This window comes from Caretta caretta, chromosome 2 (genome assembly GCF_965140235.1).
Source record: "Caretta caretta isolate rCarCar2 chromosome 2, rCarCar1.hap1, whole genome shotgun sequence".
Classification (NCBI taxonomy): domain Eukaryota; kingdom Metazoa; phylum Chordata; order Testudines; family Cheloniidae; genus Caretta; species Caretta caretta.
In genome coordinates, this window is record NC_134207.1 from 74,910,602 (window position 1) to 74,932,347 (window position 21,746).

Genomic DNA, 21,746 nt, shown 5'->3' on the forward strand with positions numbered 1-21,746 from the left:
AAGTGTTTCCATTTTAGCAGGTAACTATATGTTTCTAGAGGATAGGGGAGGCAGAATAAGGTTTTTACATTTGGTGTCAATGCTGAGCTGGTTTTGGAATAGTCCTTTTCAGATGGGAAGTTAAACAAAATAAAAACAGAATGATACACAAAAGTCAAAATATCAGCACTGATACTCCTAATCTTGGGCATTAAAGTGACTCCCTGGGTGTTTACCTGTCTGATGAGATGCCACGATAAATTAAAATCAATTATTTTTTTTTTAAAATCAGCTTTCTTCATTATTGAAATTGGACTTTATTTAAGCTAAATACAGGGTTGTTTTTTAAGAAATTATATTTGAAATTGACAATCTATGTTGAGCCAAAACTTATTACAATCTTAAAATTATTTAATTTAAACATTAAAATATTAATCATTACATGTTTGCTGTCAAACTTTGGAGACAGTCAAAACCACTGTACTAGTAGATGTCACCTGAGTTTGTTGAAGTGCTAAACTAGCTTTTGACAATAGTAGCCTCTTCCTCAGGTACAGATAAAATATTTTCTTCACTTTAGTTTATTCAACTAGTTCAGTTCAAAGACTAGTTTATTTCAAGTTCAAACGCAGATGGGAGTTGAAAAAGCAGGAAAGCTTGTTTTTCTCTGTCAATCGATGAATAAAAGCTAGGTAAGAGAGGATGAGATCTATAAGATCTAAAATCTTGAAGGACACAATGACCAGAAACAATTAGTTCAATTTACTAACTACAGACAACACAGGTTATAAATCTGTTTTAAATGCAAAACGTTTTGATAAACATTTTTGTTTTACGTATCCAGCATATTTAAAGCAGTCCTCATGGGAGACAGAGCGGGAGTGCCACCCAGCCCTGCTCTGCCCCCAGCTCAGCCCCACTCCGCCTTTTGCTCTGTCCCAGCCCAGCTCCAACCCCAACCGCAGCTCCTCTCCGCCCTCTGCTCTGCCCCAGCCCAGCTCCACTCTGCCCCCAGGCCCGCTCTGCCTCTAGCCCCAGCTCCAGTTCTGGCCCCCGCCCACTCTGCCTTCAGCCAAAGCTCGTGCTGTAACGGAGAGGGAGCGTGGACAGATTCTGTTACTGATAAGGGGGGGTCTGACAGGAAAAGTTTGGGCACCACTGAAATAGAGCTTAACACAAATCACAAGCAAAAAATTAACGTAGATAATTACTTAAATAGAAGTGTACAGATATCGTCCTGATTAACACAAATAAACACCAGATTTAATGTAAGGACTATATTTAGTTGCAAATCAAGATGTGTTAATGATTACCAAGCAACGAGAATCAACCTTTCTTCAGGAAAATAACTATAAAGTATGAATGTAAAACGTGATTAAAATCAATTATTTAAATCATGTTTCATGGCTGCTGATTTAAAACATGATTACAATCAGTGATTTGAATAAATTTGATTTAAATCAATTCCCCCCGATATGCAGATTTTTCTGAGGCACCAGTTAGAAAATACATGCATGATATTATAAACTTGTACATCCTGATCTTGTACATGTGCTAGGGAAAGCCACTAATCCTGAGCGAAGAAGTGGCTTGGGAACCTACTCTGACTCTGAACAAGACTGGTGGTCTTCTGTCTGCCTGAGGAATGGTTTCCTTGGGCTGGAAATGGCAAATTCTCCCTGTGCCCTGGTCACTCCTGAAGAAGTTGTTCTGAAATATGGGCATAAATTTCTCAGTTTATACAGTCTGTACCTATACAAATGAAATAGGAAAGTCAGACTTTCACTATGCACAATCACTTTGGGACCATATAGTCTATTTGAACAGCATCCCTAAAAAGTAAAGTAATAGAGCATTTACTTCTACCATATATTGTAGGATTGTGTCACCTCAGGCCTCCCCAATAGAGATGCTAGCTTCCAGCTGTGAATAACCTGACTCTTCAATCTATCTGACTTATACGGTGAGTCATCTAACCGCACAGGTGTGACTGCCGGCACAGTCAAGTATTATGAAGCCCATCTACTTCAGGAAGTGTCTCTTTCAACTGGAGTTTCTTTCTGAGGGACTGGAGCAGTAGGGTGCTAAAAATTACTAAATTAAGACAAACTGCTTGAGAACCTTGAGCTGAGTGACTGACAGGGATAGAGATACGCACTAAAGCAATTAAATAATGGCAAGCCTTTAGCTTCCATTGAACTGCAAAAGACTAGACTGTTTAGGAGAGAGAATAGAAGAAGCAAATTTTTCACTACAAGCCAGAATTGCATGGCTCAAGGATTCGTAACTGGATATGAAGCCTTTCACCTCTGGATTACAAGACTGAATTATCCCAGTTCAAAAGTGACTGAAAGCTGTTAGGCTAAACAGACTATCAAATGTTTTACTTGCTAACTGAAGTCCCAGTTCAGTTCTCAGCACATCCATGTCATAAGCAATCCATTTACTAAAAAACTAATGACCCAGTATCTGTCTCTCAAATGCTCCTACGACTTTGCTGATGTCTTTAAAGTCTTTCCTCTCCCCAGCACTCTTCCTCTTCACCTCTCTTTATATCCAGCTTTGTTCTTACAGACACAAATAAATGATTTTTACTTGCTAATATTAATTTTATTTTTCTCTGGGTGATGTTTGTATTCCCTTCATATCTTTGTTACTGAGTAAAAATTCTTATAAACAAAGATTTAACAAACAAAAAGAAAAAACAACTCATCCAAGTTGGTGCCTGCATTGTCAAGCTCAGCAGAGAAAGTCTACTGACTGAATGGAACCTGCTTTATTGGTACCCTAAAATTGTTGTCTCCAGTTCAGTACAGAGGCAATGGAAAGAAGCTGATAAAGCCATGGACCAGGTTGTGCCTTATGGATTATTTATAGGGCGCTGTGTCTGTCAAGGAGGTCACGGAAGTCACAGATTCCGTGACTTTCCGCAACCTCCGTGAGTTCTGCAGTGGCCAGTGGGCCTGACCCCAGCCCCTGGGACTGCTGCTCAGGTGGCCCTGGGACAGCCACGCTGGCTGCTACTGGAGCCGCTCCGCAGGCAGCCATTCGGACAGTCCCTCAGCCAGCTGCATCAGCCGCTGCTGGAGCTACCCCAGGGACTGCCCATCCCTGGTGCGGCTGGCCCAGGGGACCGACTGAGCACCAGTCCTGGGGGTGGCGGAAGCAGCAGCGGTGATGTGGCCCTGGGAGTGGCCAGAGCAGTCGCTGCTCTATGGCCTCTATGGCCTCCTCCCCAGTGCTGCAGGCTCTGGGCCCCCTCTGCCCCCCCCTAGAGAAGCAGCCTGCCACCATCCCCTCCCCCCTCCAGAGCAGCGGCTCCCCCGGGGGGTCCCCCCAGCTAAGATTTAGTCAGGGATATTTATAGTACAGGTCAAGGTCAGGTCACGGGGCTGTGAAGTTTTGTTTATTGCACGTGACCAGTTCATGACTTTTACTAAAAGTACCCGCGACCACATCACAGCCTTAATTATGTATTAATTTAACAGAGATGAAACCAATAGGATTCTACAAAAATGTAATAATGTTACACAGAAATTACTGTAAAAATCTACTGAATGTAACAGACAACATCCTTTATAGGTGTTCTGAAACAACTTATATCAAATTCTATCACAGGCATATAAAACTTTATTAAATTGTATAAGGAATTTACTTAGGGGCATGGCCTTCCTTAGGCATACACAGCATATGCGGCTGTGTAGGGCACCCAAAAATTTGGTGCACCACTGGGACCGTAGGCGCCAACTTCTCATCTTGCCAGGGGATGCTTGACCCCCCTGCCTCCACTCCATGCCCCACCCCCACTCCACCCCTTCCCCCAAGCCTGTGCCCCTTCCCGCCCCTGCTCCACCCTCGCCCCGCCTCCTCCCCTGAGTGCGCCCCACCCCTGCTTCTCCCCCTCCCTCCCGGAGCTTAAACGCCACGAATCAGCTGTTTGCGGCACTCTGGAAGCACTGGGAGGGAGGGGGGAGAGTTGGTAAGCGCTGGGTGGCTGGCGCGCGGCAGGTGTGGCAGGAAGGGGGAAGAGGGGCGCATGATGCAAAAATTTTCCCTGTGGGTGCTCCAGCCCCGGAGTACCGACCCGCGGAGTCTGCGGCTATGACTGGGACAGCAGGTAAGCGCGGGTCAGCTCCCATGCACACAGTGCACGCTGCAGTATCCTTACTAGGCAGAAGCCGTATTCACAGAGCCAATAAAGGGGCACCAGTATTCACAGAGCCCAATGCACCGGCACAGGGACACCAGTTGCGCCAGCATAGGGACACCAGTTTAATAATACTACGTAGGGCCCCATAAATCCTAAGGACAGCCCTGCCTGAGGGGTAGCTGATCTGAGAGGAGAGCTCCAGTCTCTAGTGCTGTCAATCCAGAACTTTTCACAAATATTAAGTTTATTTTTTAAAAAGAGCTATTAAAAATAGGGATTAAAAACTGAATAAGAACAGTTGGCATGTCTGAATAGGGCATGCTCTATAGAAAGAATACAATATATGCCTGTAAAATTACAGCTTAAATGAACCAGGGCATGAGAGTGCTACCAAAAGGTTATTGGAAATATGAACTGAAAACAAATTTAAGTCAACAATGATATTTCAAGCATGAGGCCTTTGCCAGGAATGATTTGTACAGTTTGTTCTAACTATAACTTTTTGCTGAGGAGAGCCTCATGACCCTTGATATCTAAAATGCACCCTGAACACTAAGTTAACCCTTTTGCTTCACTGACAGCCCCTACACTCCAGCTCTTTCATTAGCAGTCCATTAGACCAGAGGTTAAACCAAAGCTGGATTTAGCAAGAACTCATTAGCAAGAAACCAGAACTGTTGGAGCTGCTTGTAGCTTTGGGAGTTGGGGCTCTTTCATTTGGGGCTCAGGAAATCCTAACTGCTGTTACCAAGGGATTAGCCTACAAAATGCTCAGTGATAGAGAGAACACTTAACTTGGAGATGAGGAACAGATTCACTGCACAGGCAGAAAATAGAACGCAAAGGCAAGCCAAGCCAAGGAAAAGAGAAGACATTGCAAAAGAAAGAGTCGGCAAGATATGCAGCTACCCTCTCCACTGTTAGCATCAGAGCACCTAGATCTTTGGCTCTAAGTGCTAGTGCGCTGATGTCTTGCCTCAGTAAACCAACATTGAGCACTGAAGATCTAAGGAAGAAAGACAAGGGGCTCAGTTTTCCCATTGCAGAATATGCAATAATTCAGTGGAAGTTATCTGTATCCAGATGCGGGAGAACAGGGCTGCACTGTATATGCTAAATGTTTTTGGGCAGCTATTAGTTTATGACATTCCTAGTGGGGAGGATGGAAGGGAACCAGACAAAGGGCTCAGAACTATGATCTGAGGTAAGCTGAATTTTGTGATGTGTTTTGCTAATAACGAAAGCTAAAGAAAAGGGAATCAACAAGCATTCTTTAGCTGAGAAGTCGCTTAACAATTCAAGCCAACGAACAAACAGATGTGATAGGATATGGGGAGAAGGGATTTCTCCGGCTTCCCTTTACAAATAAATCACTGTTCTTGCATTCAGACATTTCCTTTGACCACTATATATGTGCAGTTCTTATGACTTTGCTCATATGTCTGGTCAAGTTTTTTTAAAATGTTTGGTCCTATCAGTATTGAAATACTGGTTTGTTCCCTAAGGAAACCTCCATGAATCCCTCCCACTTCCAGTCAGTTTTAGCTGTGTGGGGCCATCAAAATCATAATTACAATTTTCAAGTTCTTGATAGTGTTTTAAAAACTACACAAGGTAAATTATTCTAGCCTTGCTTTTAATGACCCAATAATCTTATCTCAAGACAACTCAATCAACTACTACTGAAGTTATCATCTGAGAATAGATACTAAATAAGGAAGTGTCAACAAAACCACAGTACCAGTGAGACTATGTTGATGCCAACACATTATGGAACCAAAGCTACGGTGCACTGGAGACTGAGGGGCAGGGCGTGTGTGTGGTGTCAATCTTCAGAGTAGTACACACAGGGATTTAGCCAACATGAATGGGAGTAGTTCCAACTAAATTCTCATGGAGTCATTACCCCTGAACATATCTAAGGAATTTAGTCAGTATCCTTTATCAGCCCTCTTCATTCTTCCTGTTCTATTAAATGTTTACCATGCTATGTCTATAATACAAGTGAGATTCTTGCTTATTCTTCCAGATAAAATAATTCTGAAATATTGGTAGACTGAAAAGGACAAAAGATTATTGGGTTTTGTGCAGTGAAGATTCTGCCTATAGCAACAGGATAAAAATGCTAAATAAAAAAGCAGATATGTTCCTTGTACCAGAAGTAATCATAGTGTGTACAGTGTGCAAATCTGTGAACATGTCTATCTGGTTTTCAATTTAATATTCTGAGATATTTAGGACCCTCTGTATTTCAGCATATTTATGCAATCTGACTTTCAAGAACATGTCAAGGAACAGGATTACAAAAAAATTTCTGTATAATTGCAGCAGCAGAAACAAAGCAGAGGCAGGAATAAGAAAATTTGAAAATACTTCAAAATACTTTTGATGTCCCTTTCTGTTTCAGATTAACATCTCAACAAAATTAGAGCACATAAAATTTATACAACTGCACTAAAAAGCTATCAGCCCCTTCAGTGCATTCACCGATAACAAAAAACAATTGTCTCTAGATGCAAAGTGTTTTTTAAATTGACATTTGTTAAAAAGACTAGGTTGCAACAATCTGTGCTGATCTACCTAGAGAACTTGACCCAATATGGTGCCAGTGATATGAAGCCTGTTTTCATTAAGGAAACATACGAGAATAAAGAATATCTTGCACTTACGTGTTCTTCTGAAGCATAAAGGACTTCCATTAGCCTTTGGACAAGGTCATTATTTTCTTGCCCATGTTCTTGGCAGAGAAGTTCAATCTCCCTTAATTTTCCAAAGTAGAAATCCCTTTCCTTCTCCACGCCTTCGAGTGCAAGTTTTAATGAATGTACCTGTAAATAAAACATACATGTTCCAATAACAGGAGCACGGCACACGCGATCTGTGAGCAGATTATGAGTGAGTTTTGCCTACAGTGCAGGACAGTACATAACAGGCATAACCTTAATATATATACTTTTTTACAAGTCTTTAAACTTAAAAGTGCATTTTGTAGTTGTTAAAGGTGCTAGACTGTCGGAATAAGGAAATCCTTGTTCACAGAGCAGCATGGGCAAAAGAGTGTAGATTTCCCCATACTACCCATCAAGGCACCTCAACCCTCACCCCGGAGGGACCATTTTTACAGAATGTTTCAGTGCTGTGGTAATACATATCAATAGCAAGCTCCAATAACAGAGTGGCTCAGGAGCTATGACTAAAACCTGGCCCCCTGTTGAGACTGCTATAAGTGCCAAGCTGTGCCACTTGCCATGGCAATTTCACAATATTCATAATGGCTGCATTTCTACTTTGGCTGAATTAATGTACATTTGTTGTAAGTATTGTTTATCCTAAAATTTATCTACTCCTTAAAAATATTTAGCTGTGTCTCTTATGATAATTTTTTTAGTTTTCTGTCAATCCTGCCTTGGCAGAATAATGATCAGGTGACCTACTATATGTTAAAAAAAAATCTTTGAGTGCGAATACTGTGTGTGGCTGCTTATACCTTTCTTCACTTGTTTAACTGGTCTGGTGCTGGGTTTCAGAATTCTCTTATGCTGGCATAAAATATAGTGGTAGTTCTGAAATACCAGCTTTCAGGTGATTGATCCAGGTGCTCCCTAATGGGGTTCTCACAACAAATTTTTTGGTGACCTCAGAGAGCGGCCATCAACTCTTGCTGGTGGCCACTCTGACAATTTTTCCTAAAATACTTATTTAACTTTAGGAAAAACAAATAAATATGCATATATACATGTCCAAATCATTATAATTTATTTATGTAGGGTTTTTGTTGTTGTAAACGCAACAATAAATACAATTGTCTCTATTCTTTACTGGACCTACACAGAATAGAAACACAAATTCATGTTTTTCATGTTCTTCTCTTTTGATGTGGTGGTGGTTTCTTTTGCTTTTTTGGTTGCTTTTTTCATTAGACTTTCTAGCTAGTAAGTCTGCTGCTGTGAAAAGTGATATTTGTATGTTATATATATCATCACTTTTCACAGAAGCAGACTTGCTAGCTAGCTGGAAGGCAGTGAAAAGTGATATGAACAGACATACAAATATTACTTTCCATAGCAGATTTACTCAGCCCCGGCAAGCTAGGGGATAAATTAAGCACTGGATGGAGAGGTGGGTAGGGAGGCAGTGAGGGCCAGGGATGATGGAGGGGTTGTGAGCCCAGGGCCAACACCCACCACCACGCAGCTGGGGCCAGAGTACCCATAGCTGGAGCCTGCTGCCTGCTACCCCACAGCTGAAGCAGGAAGCCCAAGCCCCACGGTTCCCAGGAAGGTGGCGAACTCATACTGGCTGGCTGATCCTCTGGCACTTGTGACTCCAGAGGGGGGCAGGGCTGAACCCCTGCTGATGGCCTTGGGGGATGAGCCACTGTGCTTCCCCCCACTCAATCACCGCCCAGGAGGCTGTGGCCGGAAGAAAAGCCCATGATGGCCGCATGTGAGAAAAGCTGAAACTGCTCAAGTTTCAAAGTACTTCTCTTAATTGACACCTGCACATGAGAATCTAGTTCCAAGATACACTTTTCCAGCTCTGTTTCACCACTATACCTGTTGCACTCATTTGCGGTTTATTCTGACTGTATTAAAATAACAGGTTTCACATAAACTAGAACAGAGCCCTCAAATACTTTTTGAAAGAATAACTTTGTGTAAACAAAAGTCAAATTACAAATATCTTAGCTGCTGTATATTTAACTCTACAATAACATGTTACCACTTCCTTCCAGATAGCGAAGTATATTGACCATCACCAAACTCCAAATCCAACTACAGATCCCTAGGACTCTACTATTAAACCTCTTTCCATGGTGAAAATAAGTTATGTTTCATTATTCCTCCTATCACAAGTTTTAATCCATGAGGACAGACTTAACTCTCAAAATGTTACTGGATTCTTCATAACAGGGAAACATATTTATCAAGATACCTTTTAAACTCTAAATATAATATAACAGACATACAATTCTTCTTTCATTCTAAATTCTCGTGTTAGAGGGACTAGAATTTTTCTTATAAACCATGCAGCTATCTGTATTCAAGTAAAACTGTAATATGCATATTCAAGTACAACTAGCTTTAAGGCAGCTCTCACACTGCAGTATGATTCACCCAAAATCATCCTTAGCATCTTTTTAAAATATGGGCACAACATTGGCCATCCTGCAGCCAACTGCTAGAGCAGCATGTTTTTAATGACATCACTTTTGTGTTCATAGCTGAGCTATTCCATTTGTTAGATCCTTCACCACTGTGAAGTGAATATAATCCAGACTGGAATCGGAAGTTAATTTTTCAGTTGTTCAATGTTTTGCTCTGTCTCAGTACTTTTACTATCAGTATACAGTAATCTTCGTTTTCATGACTTTTCATAGCTTTCCTAGTGCTTCTGATAATGAGGGTCCTAACAAATTCACGGCCACAAAAAACACGTCACGGACTGTGAAACTGGGTTTCTCCCCATGAAATCTGGTCTTTTATGTGCTTTTACCCTATACTATACAGATTTCACAGGGGAGACCAGCATTTCTCAAAGTGGGGAGTTGCAGGGTAAATCACAAGGCTATTTTAAGGGGATCACGGTATTCCCACACTTGCGCTTGCGCTGCCTTCAGAACTCGGCGGCTGGAGAGCAGCGGCCGCTAGCCGGGCTCCCAGCTCTAAAGGCGGCGCCCTGCCAGCAGCAGCGCAGAAGTAAGGATGGCAATACCATACCATGCCACCCTTACTTCTGCGCTGCTGCCTTCAGAGCTGGGTGCCCAGAGAGTGGCAGCTGCTGACTGAGGGCCCAGCTCTGCAGGCAGCAGCACAGAAGTAAGGGTGGCATGGTATGGTATTGCCGCCCTTACTTCTGTGCTGCTGCTGACGACAGCTCTGCCTTCAGAGCTGGGATCCATAGACAGCAGCCGCCACTCTCCAGCTGCCCAGCTCTGAAGGAGGAGTCACTGCCAGCAGCAGCACAGAAGTAAGGGTAGTAGTACCGCCACCCCCCCACACAATAACCCTGCGGACCCCCACCCTCCACAACTCCTTTATGGTTCAGGACCCCTACAGTTACAGCACCTTGACATTTCAGATTTAAATAACTGAAATTCACGATTTTTTAAAACCTGTGTCCATGAAATTGACCAAAACGGACCATGAATTTGGTAGGGCCCTACTGATAACTAATTCTGCGGTTGAAGCAAAGTTACCTGTTCACTGAGTTGTATGACTTGTGTTTCCAAATCTTTATCTGATTTGGATGCTGAGCTGCTTGGTGTGGCTTTTTTTGCTGACGATGGACGAGAAGGTGTGGACCCTGGTTTAGAAACTGGACTGGATTTAGCAGCACCTGAAAGCACAAGAATAAAATTGATTTGAGAACACTCTTTTAAAGATCAGATTTAAGTATTTATGCCCAGTGTAAGTATTATACTCCCAATAATTTGAATTTTTACCCCTTCCAGATACAGAAAAAAGGTATTTAATTTGTATATGACCATTAGTGCTGTTACTTCCCGGTTTTAAGTAGAAAGATGCAAAATATTGAAAAGGAAAGTAAATACCATAACAAGAATGCTTCTTTCAGTTTAAAAGGACAAAATACCTCACTGATACGCAAAGAAAGGTGAATAAATAACATAATTTCTTTAATTACTACTACTTTACAGTTTTAAAGATGACACTGGCAACAACTAAATCATTTAGCTTAACAGTTAATATTTATTGATTTTAAAAATTTACTGGAGAAAGGCAAGTTGATTTAATTTGTGGTGATTTTATTTGTAAGTCTATCTGCTTCTATGCTTTAAAATGGAGAAGAAACTAACACCATTACTTGTACAATCACACTGAAATTCAGCAGATGCAAACTGAATTAAATCCATCAGTGAGCACTTGATTGCAGCAGTGGCCAAAAGATAACGTTTCTGATCAGCTTAGGAGGTTTTTGGTACTTCATGTGAAAAGCAAAGCCGATAACGTACCCAAATGTACAGCAACACTTTTGCCCACAGAAAACACCACTCACACCAAGCACCGATAGATACTCTATTTTCACAAGCATCAAGCATGCACAAATGCTTAAGTATAGACACAGGAAAATGCAGTGCTAATGCCATCTTTCTACGCACCCTAAGGCTGACAACTGATATGATGCCCTTCCCTTCTCCGTTCCCTTCTCCCCTCTCTTCTTTAGGGTTTGAGTGAATACTAAAGTCCCAACTGGGCTCTGAGTTTATCATTCGTGGAAGGAGATGTCCAAGCTTCACATACTGTAATTAGCAGCATCCACTCCCAAAGCACAGGATGTCCCACTCCAATTATTCTTCAGAAGAGACCACCCACTTTATGGTCTCAATGTGGCATAAGGTTACCAGTTTTTAAACAAAAATGACTGAGCAGAATTAAAAAGCACAGAAATGAACTCCCTAGACCTCTCTGCCAACCTTAATTATATTTAAGGCTTGAGGAGGAAAAGTTAGGCTTGTTAGATTGCCCATTTTCCTTTAAGGAACAGAGTAAAGAGTAAAAGCCTAAGGAACTCAATCCACAAATTAGCTTTGATGTAGCAAGACTCCCCCTCCCATCACATACACTCAAACCCCCCACCTCCCGCAAGATGTCCTCAGGCTTCTCGGTCAAGAAACTCAAAAGCTGATTGGGAGGAATTGCAACGATCGGTGATTCAGTCAAGCTTGTTAGGTTCTTGTGATTTAGTCACAGACTACACTGGCTACTGTACAAAGAGTTGTCTTTTCTCATCACTTTATATTCTCTAGTGACAGCCCTGAGAGTATAAACAATTACACATTTCATCTGCTTTTAGTGGGCACCATTTTGGCTAAAATTCCACCATACTTTTTCATATTTGTTACAAATAAAATTATTGATATATCTGAAAGGTACCTTGCCAACAGAAAGTTAAAACTCCAGTCTGGCCAAAATATAGCATCTTCCATCCTGAAGTTACAAGTTACATACATGGACTACATCACCCCTTGATAACAGAGTTCAGGTACGGTATACAGAGTTGGTAAAGATGAAATTTACACTGTTCGTATGCCTAAAATTACTTATTTTTTTGAAAGAGCACTTAGTATCTACAGATGTCATCAATCCAGCTCTTTTCTTGAGCAATAAAATTTGGTTCATGAGGCTAACATGAACCAATACACACTAACAGTGCCCTACTGCTCTTACACAAACAAAACAGTAAGTCTTTTTGGTAAAGTACTCTGACAATAGAGTAAGATCTGTAGTTGCCATTTTTTCCTTTGTCAGAGACCAGCAGATCTTTGTGTATAATCTTCACTAACATTTTCCCCAAGGGCCTGATCAATACTTTAAATACAACTGAAACCACAACTCATTAAAACAAATCTTTTGTTAGGATCCCAGAATCTTACTCTGACATTTAAGTGATCCATGCATCCCATGTGACAATAAGCTTCATTTTTCATACAATAGCATTTATATACACATCACCACCATATACTTTACATACGTAGACTAGTTTCAGAGTAACAGCCGTGTTAGTCTGTATTCGCAAAAAGAAAAGGAGTACTTGTGGCACCTTAGAGACTAACCAATTTATTTGAGCATAAGCTTTTGTGAGCTACAGCTCACTTCATCGGATGCATACTGTGGAAAGTGTAGAAGATCTTTTTATACACACAAAGCATGAAAAAATACCTCCCCCCACCCCACTCTCCTGCTGGTAATAGCTTATCTAAAGTGATCACTCTCCTTACAATGTGTATGATAATCAAGGTGGGCCATTTCCAGCACAAATCCAGGGTTTAACAAGAACTCCAGGGGGGGGAGGGAGGGGGGAGAAAAAACAAGGGGAAATAGGTTACCTTGCATAATGACTTAGCCACTCCCAGTCTCTATTCAAGCCTAAGTTATTGTATCCAATTTGCAAATGAATTCCAATTCAACAGTTTCTCGCTGGAGTCTGGATTTGAAGTTTTTTTGTTGTAATATCACAACTTTCATGTCTGTAATCGCGTGACCAGAGAGATTGAAGTGTTCTCCGATTGGTTTATGAATGTTATAATTCTTGATATCTGATTTGTGTCCATTTATTCTTTTACGCAGAGACTGTCCAGTTTGACAGTATGTACATGGCAGAGGGGCATTGCTGGCACATGATGGCATATATCACATTGGTGGATGTGCAGGTGAACGAGCCTCTGATAGTGTGGCTGATGTTATTAGGCCCTGTGATGGTGTCCCCTGAATAGATATGTGGGCACAGTTGGCAACGGGCTTTGTTGCAAGGATAGGTTCCTGGGTTAGTGGTTCTGTTGTGTGGTATGTGGTTGCTGGTGAGTATTTGCTTCAGGTTGGGGGGCTGTCTGTAGGCAAGGACTGGCCTGTCTCCCAACATTTGTGAGAGCGTTGGGTCATCCTTCAGGATAGGTTGTAGATCCTTAATAATGTGTTGGAGGGGTTTTAGTTGGGGGCTGAAGGTGACGGCTAGTGGCGTTCTGTTATTTTCTTTGTTAGGCCTGTCCTGTAGTAGGTGACTGAAACCTGTCATTATGCAAGGCACTGCATTTAGCCGTATGGAGTGGAAATCTATCAACTGCATGAAAAAACTTGTACAGATACAGACAGACATCTTCCTTTCCAAATGCAAACAGATGGACATTTTACCAAAAGGACTGAAAGTAAAAAATCCATTACAATCTACATACCACACAGACTATGCTGACAGCTTGTGCCACACTCTCTCAAAGAAACTGCGGAACGACCTGATCAACATCCTCTACAGCAAACAGGGAAAGATTAAGAATGAGCTCTCAAAAATGGATACTCTCATAAAAAACCAACCTTCCACACAAACTTCCTCGTGGCTGGACTTTACTAAAACTAGACAAGCCATTTACAACACACACTTTGCTTCTCTACAAAAGAAAAAGGACACTAAACTTTCTAAACTACTACATGCTACAAGGGGCCACAGCAATGGTTCCCTCAACCCACCCAGCAATATTGTTAACCTATCCAACTATACTCTCAGCCCAGCAGAAGCAGCTGTCCTATCTCGGGGCCTCTCCTTCTGCCCCTCCACCCCCACGAACATGATACAGTTCTGTGGTGACCTAGAATCCTATTTTCGACGTCTCCGACTCAAGGAATATTTCCAACGTACCTCTGAACAACATACTAATCCACAGAGGTCTCCCTACCAACACTACAAAAAGAAGGATTCTAGGTGGATTCCTCCTGAACGTCGAAACAGCAGACTGGACTTCTACATAGAGTGCTTCCGCCGACGTGCATGGGCTGAAATTGTGGAAAAGCAGCATCACTTGCCCCATAACCTCAGCCGTGCGGAACACAATGCCATCCACAGCCTCAGAAACAACTCTGACATCATAATCAAAAAGGCTGACAAAGGAGGTGCTGTTGTCATTATGAATAGGTCGGAATATGAACAAGAGGCTCCTAGGCAGCTCTCCAACACCACTTTCTACAAGCCATTACCCTCTGATCCCACTGAGAGTTACCAAAAGAAACTACAGCATTTGCTCAAGAAACTCCCTGAAAAAGCACAAGATCAAATCCGCACAGACACACCCCTAGAACCCCGACCTGGGATATTCTATCTACTACCCAAGATCCATAAACCTGGAAATCCTGGGCATCCCATCATCTCAGGCATTGGCACCCTGACAGCAGGACTGTCTGGCTATGTAGACTCCCTCCTCAGGCCCTACACTACCAGCACTCCCAGCTACCTTCGAGACACCACTGACTTCCTGAGGAAACTACAATTCATCGGTGATCTTCCTGATAACACCATCTTGGCCACTATGAATGTAGAAGCCCTCTACACCAACATTCCACACAAAGATGGACTACAAGCCGTCAAGAACACTATCCCCGATAATGTCACGGCTAACCTGGTGGCTGAACTTTGTGACTTTGTCCTTACCCATAACTTTTTTACATTTGGAAACAATGTATACCTTCAGATCAGCGGCACTGCTATGGGTACCCGCATGGCCCCACAGTCTGCCAACATTTTTATGGCTGACTTAGAACAACACTTCCTCAGCTCTCTTCCCCTAACGCCCCTACTCTACTTGCGCTATATTGATGACATCTTCATCATCTGGACCCATGGAAAAGAAGCCCTTGAGGAATTCCACCATGATTTCAACAATTTCCATCCCGCCATCAACCTCAGCCTGGTCCAGTCCACACAAGAGATCCACTTCCTGGACACTACAGTGCTCATAAACGATGGTCACATAAACACCACCCTATACCCGAAACCTACTGACCGCTATTCCTACCTACATGCCTCCAGCTTTCACCCTGACCACACCACACGATCCATCGTCTGCAGCCAAGCTCTGCGATACAACCGCATTTGCTCCAACCCCTCAGACAGAGACAAACGCCTACAAAATCTCTATCAAGCATTCTTACAACTACAATACCCACCTGCTGAAGTGAAGAAACAGATTGATAGAGCCAGAAGAGTTCCCAGAAGTCACCTACTACAGGACAGGCCCAACAAAGAAAATAACAGAACGCCACTAGCGGTCAGCCCCCAACTAAAACCTTCAGCCCCCAACTAAAACCCCTCCAACGCATTTTTAAGGATCTACAACCTATCCTGAAGGATGACCCAACGCTCTCACAAATCTTGGGAGACAGGCCAGTCCTTGCCTACAGTCAGCCCCCCAACCTGAAGCAAATACTCACCAGCAACCACATACCACACAACAGAACCACTAACCCAGGAACCTATCCTTGCAACAAAGCCCGTTGCCAACTGTGCCCACATATCTATTCAGGGGACACCATCACAGGGCCTAATAACATCAGCCACACTATCAGAGGCTCGTTCACCTGCACATCCACCAATGTGATATATGCCATCATGTGCCAGCAATGCCCCTCTGCCATGTACATACTGTCAAACTGGACAGTCTCTACGTAAAAGAATAAATGGACACAAATCAGATATCAAGAATTACAACATTCATAAACCAGTAGGAGAACACTTCCATCTCTCTGGTCACGGGATTACAGACATGAAAGTTGCGATATTACAACAAAAAAACTTCAAATCCAGACTCCAGTGAGAAACTGTTGAATTGGAATTCATTTGCAAATTGGATACAATTAACTTAGGCTTGAATAGAGACTGGGAGTGGCTAAGTCATTATGCAAGGTAACCTATTTCCCCTTGTTTTTTCCTACCCCCTCCCTCCAGACGTTCTTGTTAAACCCTGGATTTGTGCTGGAAATGGCCCACCTTGATTATCATACGCATTGTAAGGAGAGTGGTCACTTTAGAAAGCTATTACCAGCAGGAGAGTGGGGTGGGGGGAGGTATTTTTTCATGCTTTGTGTGTATAAAAAGATCTTCTACACTTTCCACAGTATGCATCCGATGAAGTGAGCTGTAGCTCACAAAAGCTTATGCTCAAATAAATTGGTTAGTCTCTAAGGTGCCACAAGTACTCCAGTTCTTTATACGTAGACTAGGAATTCTTTCATCAGAGTTTCTAAATCTTACTCCTTCATAAGGACCAGATAAATAATCCCCTCAGATACATGGTAAGCTTTTTAAAGTGGGAACAAGGGTGCATATTTTAAAAGCTAGGGCAAGGACAGCCTGTTTCTTTTCCTTCCTGGCTTGTTTCCACTAAGAGTTCAGCAAAAACTTCTTGAAGATCAGGAAGGCAACATAGCCAGATGGGACCAATCATAGTCACAGTGCATACAACTAGCTCAGATTGACCAGATTACTGTAAAACTGCTAGTAAAGGCAGCCTTCATGGAACCTGGAGCTCTACCTCTTGTGTCTGTCTTCAAATGCACACACAGAGCATATTTCTTACAGAAAGGATTAGGCAAAGGGGAAAAAATCTTCTTCATTTTCCCTGGAAATATATTAGACCCTTTGCAGGGAAGTTGACCCCCTTATTAACAAGCACTGCTTCATCAAACTTGGTGCAGTGACTCATAAAACTTAAAAACATAAAGAGAAAAAGTAACAGAAAAGAAAGATGAAGTTTCTAAGTTTCGAAAACAAGTACAATGTGTATCCTTGCAGACTAGTCAATCAGAGGACAGAAATGCAGCATGTGAAGATGCATCACTGGGGCGAAGACAGGCAAGGCGAGTATGATTTAGAGTCACAGGTTAAAATGAACAGAGGTTAAAATGAACAGAGGTTTTGAAAAGATTTGAATAGCTTGGAAAGAAGGAGTTCCAGAAACTAGTCCCTTTTTCACTTCTATAGTACACTGTAATGTACAGATAGTGCTAGTACAGAAATCAGGTGGATACATGGTCTGATGTATAGGAAGCAGTAAGTTCATGGATGTTTAACCCAAGAGGGCATTTCTGAATTGAATTTACAGATGAACAGGAGACAGCAGAAGTGACAAGACAGTGCAATATGCACACACTTTGTCCAGTAACGTCTTGGGTTACAACATTTTAGAGCAGAATACAATGAACAGAAGAAGCCACCCACTGAAAAAGCAACACACATGCAATTAGATAGCTGTTACCGGAAGATAATTGAATATGCTTTTTTGCATATCAAGACCAAGGCTTATTATCTCCAACTGCAACCTACAATGGCAAAAACTCATCCCATTAGAAGACCACCATAAAAAATGATGGTATAACTTTAGGAATTAGTAATCGGGTCTGGCTAGGGACCTATCAAATTCAAGGTCCATTTTGGTCAATTTCACGGTCATAGGACTTTTAAAATAATAAATTTCATTATTTCAGTGATTTAAATCTGAAATGTCATGGTGTTGTAATTGTAGGGGTCCTGGCCCCCCCCCAAAAAGGAGGGGTGTGTGTTTGTGTGTGTGTGCGTGTGTGTGTTGGTGGGCGTTCTGCAAGGTTATTGTAGGGGTGGTTGTGGCATTGCTACCCTTCCTTCTGCGCTGCTGCTTCTGGCGGCGGCAATGCCTTCAGAGCTGGGCAGCTGGAGAGAGGCAGCTGCTGGCTGGGAGGCCAGCTCTGAAAGCAGAGTGGCTGCCAGTACCAGCGCAGAAGTAAGGGTGGCGTGTATGGTAGTGCTACCCTCATTTCTGCGCTGCTGCCTGCAGAGCTGGGCCCTCAATCAGCAGCCGCCGCTCTCCGGCAGCCCAGCTCTCAAGGCAGCCCAGAAGTAAACATGGAAATACTGCAACACCCCTCAAATAACCTTGTGATCGCTCTGCAACTCCCTTTTGGGTCAGGACCCCCAATTTGAGAAATACTGATCTCCCCTGTGAAATCTGTATAGTAGGGTAAAAGCACACAAAAGATCAGTTTTCATCAGGGGACCAGATTTCACGGTCCATGACGTGTTTCGTGGTTGTGAATTTGGTAGGGCCCTAGGTATGGGATGTGAAACACATAAATCACTGGACAGAGAATATGTTGATATGACCAGAAGTTAACGTTTGATGTTATATAGCCTAAGTCCATCTCATAAAACTTCTAATCATAAGGTCACATGGACTGAGTATGTGCAGAGAGCATGGACTGAACAGGCACAGTCATCTACCTACTCTCTCACCTCTAGATGTTCTCTGTCAATTGCAATTTGAGGCACTATGGTGGGGTGTTCTGGGAAAGCTCAGACTGTCTCCTGCCTGTGGTTAGAGATCATTTGATAACACTTCTCATACAGCATCTTTCACAAGCAGAAGAGTTATTAAAGGACTATGCTTTAAAATATTAAGTTTATGGCTTTTTAATTCCTTATCCTGAGTGACACTAAGCACTTCAAACCCCACTAAAGTCAGCAGGAGTTAGATATGCTCCTTACTTCTCAGGATCAGACCCTAACCAAACAGGATGTTCTGATATCCATTATCAGTACTGTCGTTTTAAAAAAAAGCTAAATAATCTGAGCGTTCCAGATGGCATGAACTAGAGACAGCTGAAAATGAAATCTGAATAACAGAGGATGTCCAGCAAATTCTAACTGAAAATTTTTTGCATCAAAGTAAGTTTTACCTCCACATTTACTCTTTTTGTTTGGCCTCAGGGAAAGCCCTTGCGGGGAAATGAATTTCCAACAGAAACAAAATTTTATAAAAACGTGTAACGGCTCCAATCTAGAACTACAATTAAATGCAATATTTCAGCCCAGACCATTTTTATCAGCTAAGTACCTGGAAATTGGGACTCACAATGGGAAACCTTGATAGACTTAATAGCTGCACAATTTAACACTAGGAGTGCAAATACTGCACTTATTTACACCACTGTAAATCTGGAAGAGCTCCATTAATTCCCTGTGGAGAGGTGCTATATTTTCCATACACAAATAGCCAACATGTTCTTCCAGTCAGGATGATTTATTTTAGCATGAGGATTCCAAGCCAGAATCCCATGGTACTGAGCACAGTCTCTCAACTCTAAGATCCTCCATCTTGAATTGCCCTCAACACTCTCCCCACCTCTCTTCATTCTCCCAGCAGACAGGCAAAGTCCTTACATTTAAAGATGCAGTACACAGAAAATAGGATAATATCTCCTCAGAGCTGAATAGCAGCAGACTTCCTTCTTATTTCTTTATTGAGAAAAAGAGTATTTTACTTTCATTATTAATTTTTGTCTGTGCACTTACTCCAGCCAATGTGACTGAATTATTATTTATTTGTATATTATGGAATCCAAGGGTACCAATCAGGTATCAGGCCCACACTGTACTACATATTCTCTGGACAGATATGCAGCAAAGAGGACAGTCCCTGCCCCAAACAGCTTAACAAGATACATGCCCTGTGTATGTCTTTGTTAATTAATGTAGTTTTTATTGCCTCGAATCTCAAGCCTGGTCTGTGTCGGCATGTGGTCCATTTTAACTATAAATTTATTCTTTGGGTAGCAGGGATATCTCATTACCTGCAAAAGTACTAGGCACTTTGCTCGTGCTATGGAAATAAATAGCAATATCTACTATAGCTCCCTGCCTAGGCAGCAGTCCATGACAGTTTCAACTGTATTTTCAAAAGGAAGATTCATGAAAACAATTAAATGACACCCCTACATATCTGTCATGTAAGCAGTTTCTTTCAATCATCACTGGTATATGAGGCATTTCATTATCAACAGCTGGGATGCTATCAGGCAGCCTCAACTCCCAATCAGACAGGATTAACTTTAGATGTCCAAAACTGACACAGTGTGTTATGATTTTACGTTAGCTCACAGCTCAGTTTTTAAATACACCATGTCACTGAGCTTGTTAGCAGCATCACAGCTGGCTGAATTAACACTCAGTTCATTTTAGTTTGTACCTGGCAATACAACCACCACCGGTGTAAGATAATTTAATATATCGTTAATAAAGACAGGAATTATTTTTATCTTGACAATGTAACATAAATTGGATAGAGTAGCTATTACAAACATTACAATTATCAAGCAGTGTATTTATGATGCCCTAAAAACCTAATTACTATCAGTCTCATTATGCTGAAGAATTTCCCACTACAGCTTCTATTTTCTTTTCTTTTTGCTAAACGGGAGTTTTTATGTGCAGATTAAAAATGTTTAAATTTTGTATAAACTGCTACAATCCCAAACCTTTCATTGCTGACTACAAAAATGTGGGATAAGAATGCCAGGTCACTTAATACTCTGAGTAGATGTATTCAAAATAATGGGTCCAGGATTCTGTCTAAATAGGACTTCTGGGATTTAATTGTAGTCCTACAGACAAAATACCCCAACTACTGACTGCCTCAAGGTCAAATTATCTCTGAAGCTATGTCAGTAATTAGTAACTTGTTCAATATTTGTGGAAAATGCTATGAAGTTCTGCTCATGTGACAACTGCATGAATGCAGTGCAAAGGGACATGCCAAAACATTGCACTCTGTGGCATCATTCATGGTCACTGCTTGCGTGGAATTTGGGACTCACTCACATTAACTGCAGTATTTCTTCTGTCACATTCATTAAAAAGGGCTAAAATAAGAAATTACACTGGTGACATGCTCCTGAGAAGAAACAATCTTTGAGGAAGATTAAGCTTTAGAAAAGGTTATTTGAATTAACAGCTTCCCTACTAACTAAATCATTACTGAGAGACTCCCTCTCACCCACACATTTGTTTTAAAGACAAGGGAATCAGTGCTCATGCATGCTTCCCCTCACAGCTCAGTGGACATGCAGGAGCCTGCTCAACTGTGTGACAGGTTTGTTGGAGTGATGACACCCTCCCCTGCTGAATGGGATCAGAGACTTAACTCATTTCATTTGTGACCCAAGACAAAAATCTAATCCTCAGTCTTCAGAAGAACTGTAATCCTACTGCATTGTATAGGGCCCCTTTTCCACCCACTGACATCCTCAGACCAAACTTCATAGCTATTGCTAAAATCTTAAATTTTGTTTCTTAAATCTGCCCCATACATAAAGGAAATGAGCTTGCATAACTCAAGATACATCTACACTGCCTCACAGTTTGGCCTGAAGGGGTATGAATAGCACTGTGCATCGAAATGTTGTGCTGTCTCTCTCCCATGTGGATGCTGTGGGCATGAATCATTCACTTCCACCGCGTCCACAAGGGAAAGTTACAGCGCAGCATTTTAGTGCACGCTGCTATTCTCAGATCTGGAAACCTGTAT

At 42.0% G+C, this 21,746-nt stretch overlaps 1 protein-coding gene across 2 annotated transcripts in view; it reads right to left on the reverse strand.

The window, feature by feature from the left end:
• MAPRE2 (microtubule associated protein RP/EB family member 2) overlaps positions 1 to 21,746 on the reverse strand; it is a 164,128-nt gene that overhangs the window by 13,654 nt on the left and 128,728 nt on the right. For both annotated transcript variants that reach the window (XM_048840602.2, XM_048840601.2), the window contains 2 exons: positions 10,329 to 10,468; positions 6,799 to 6,957 (listed from right to left, as the gene is read on the reverse strand). In XM_048840602.2, coding sequence (XP_048696559.1) covers positions 6,799 to 6,957; positions 10,329 to 10,468 — 299 coding nt within the window. The remainder of the gene's footprint in view (positions 1 to 6,798; positions 6,958 to 10,328; positions 10,469 to 21,746) is intronic.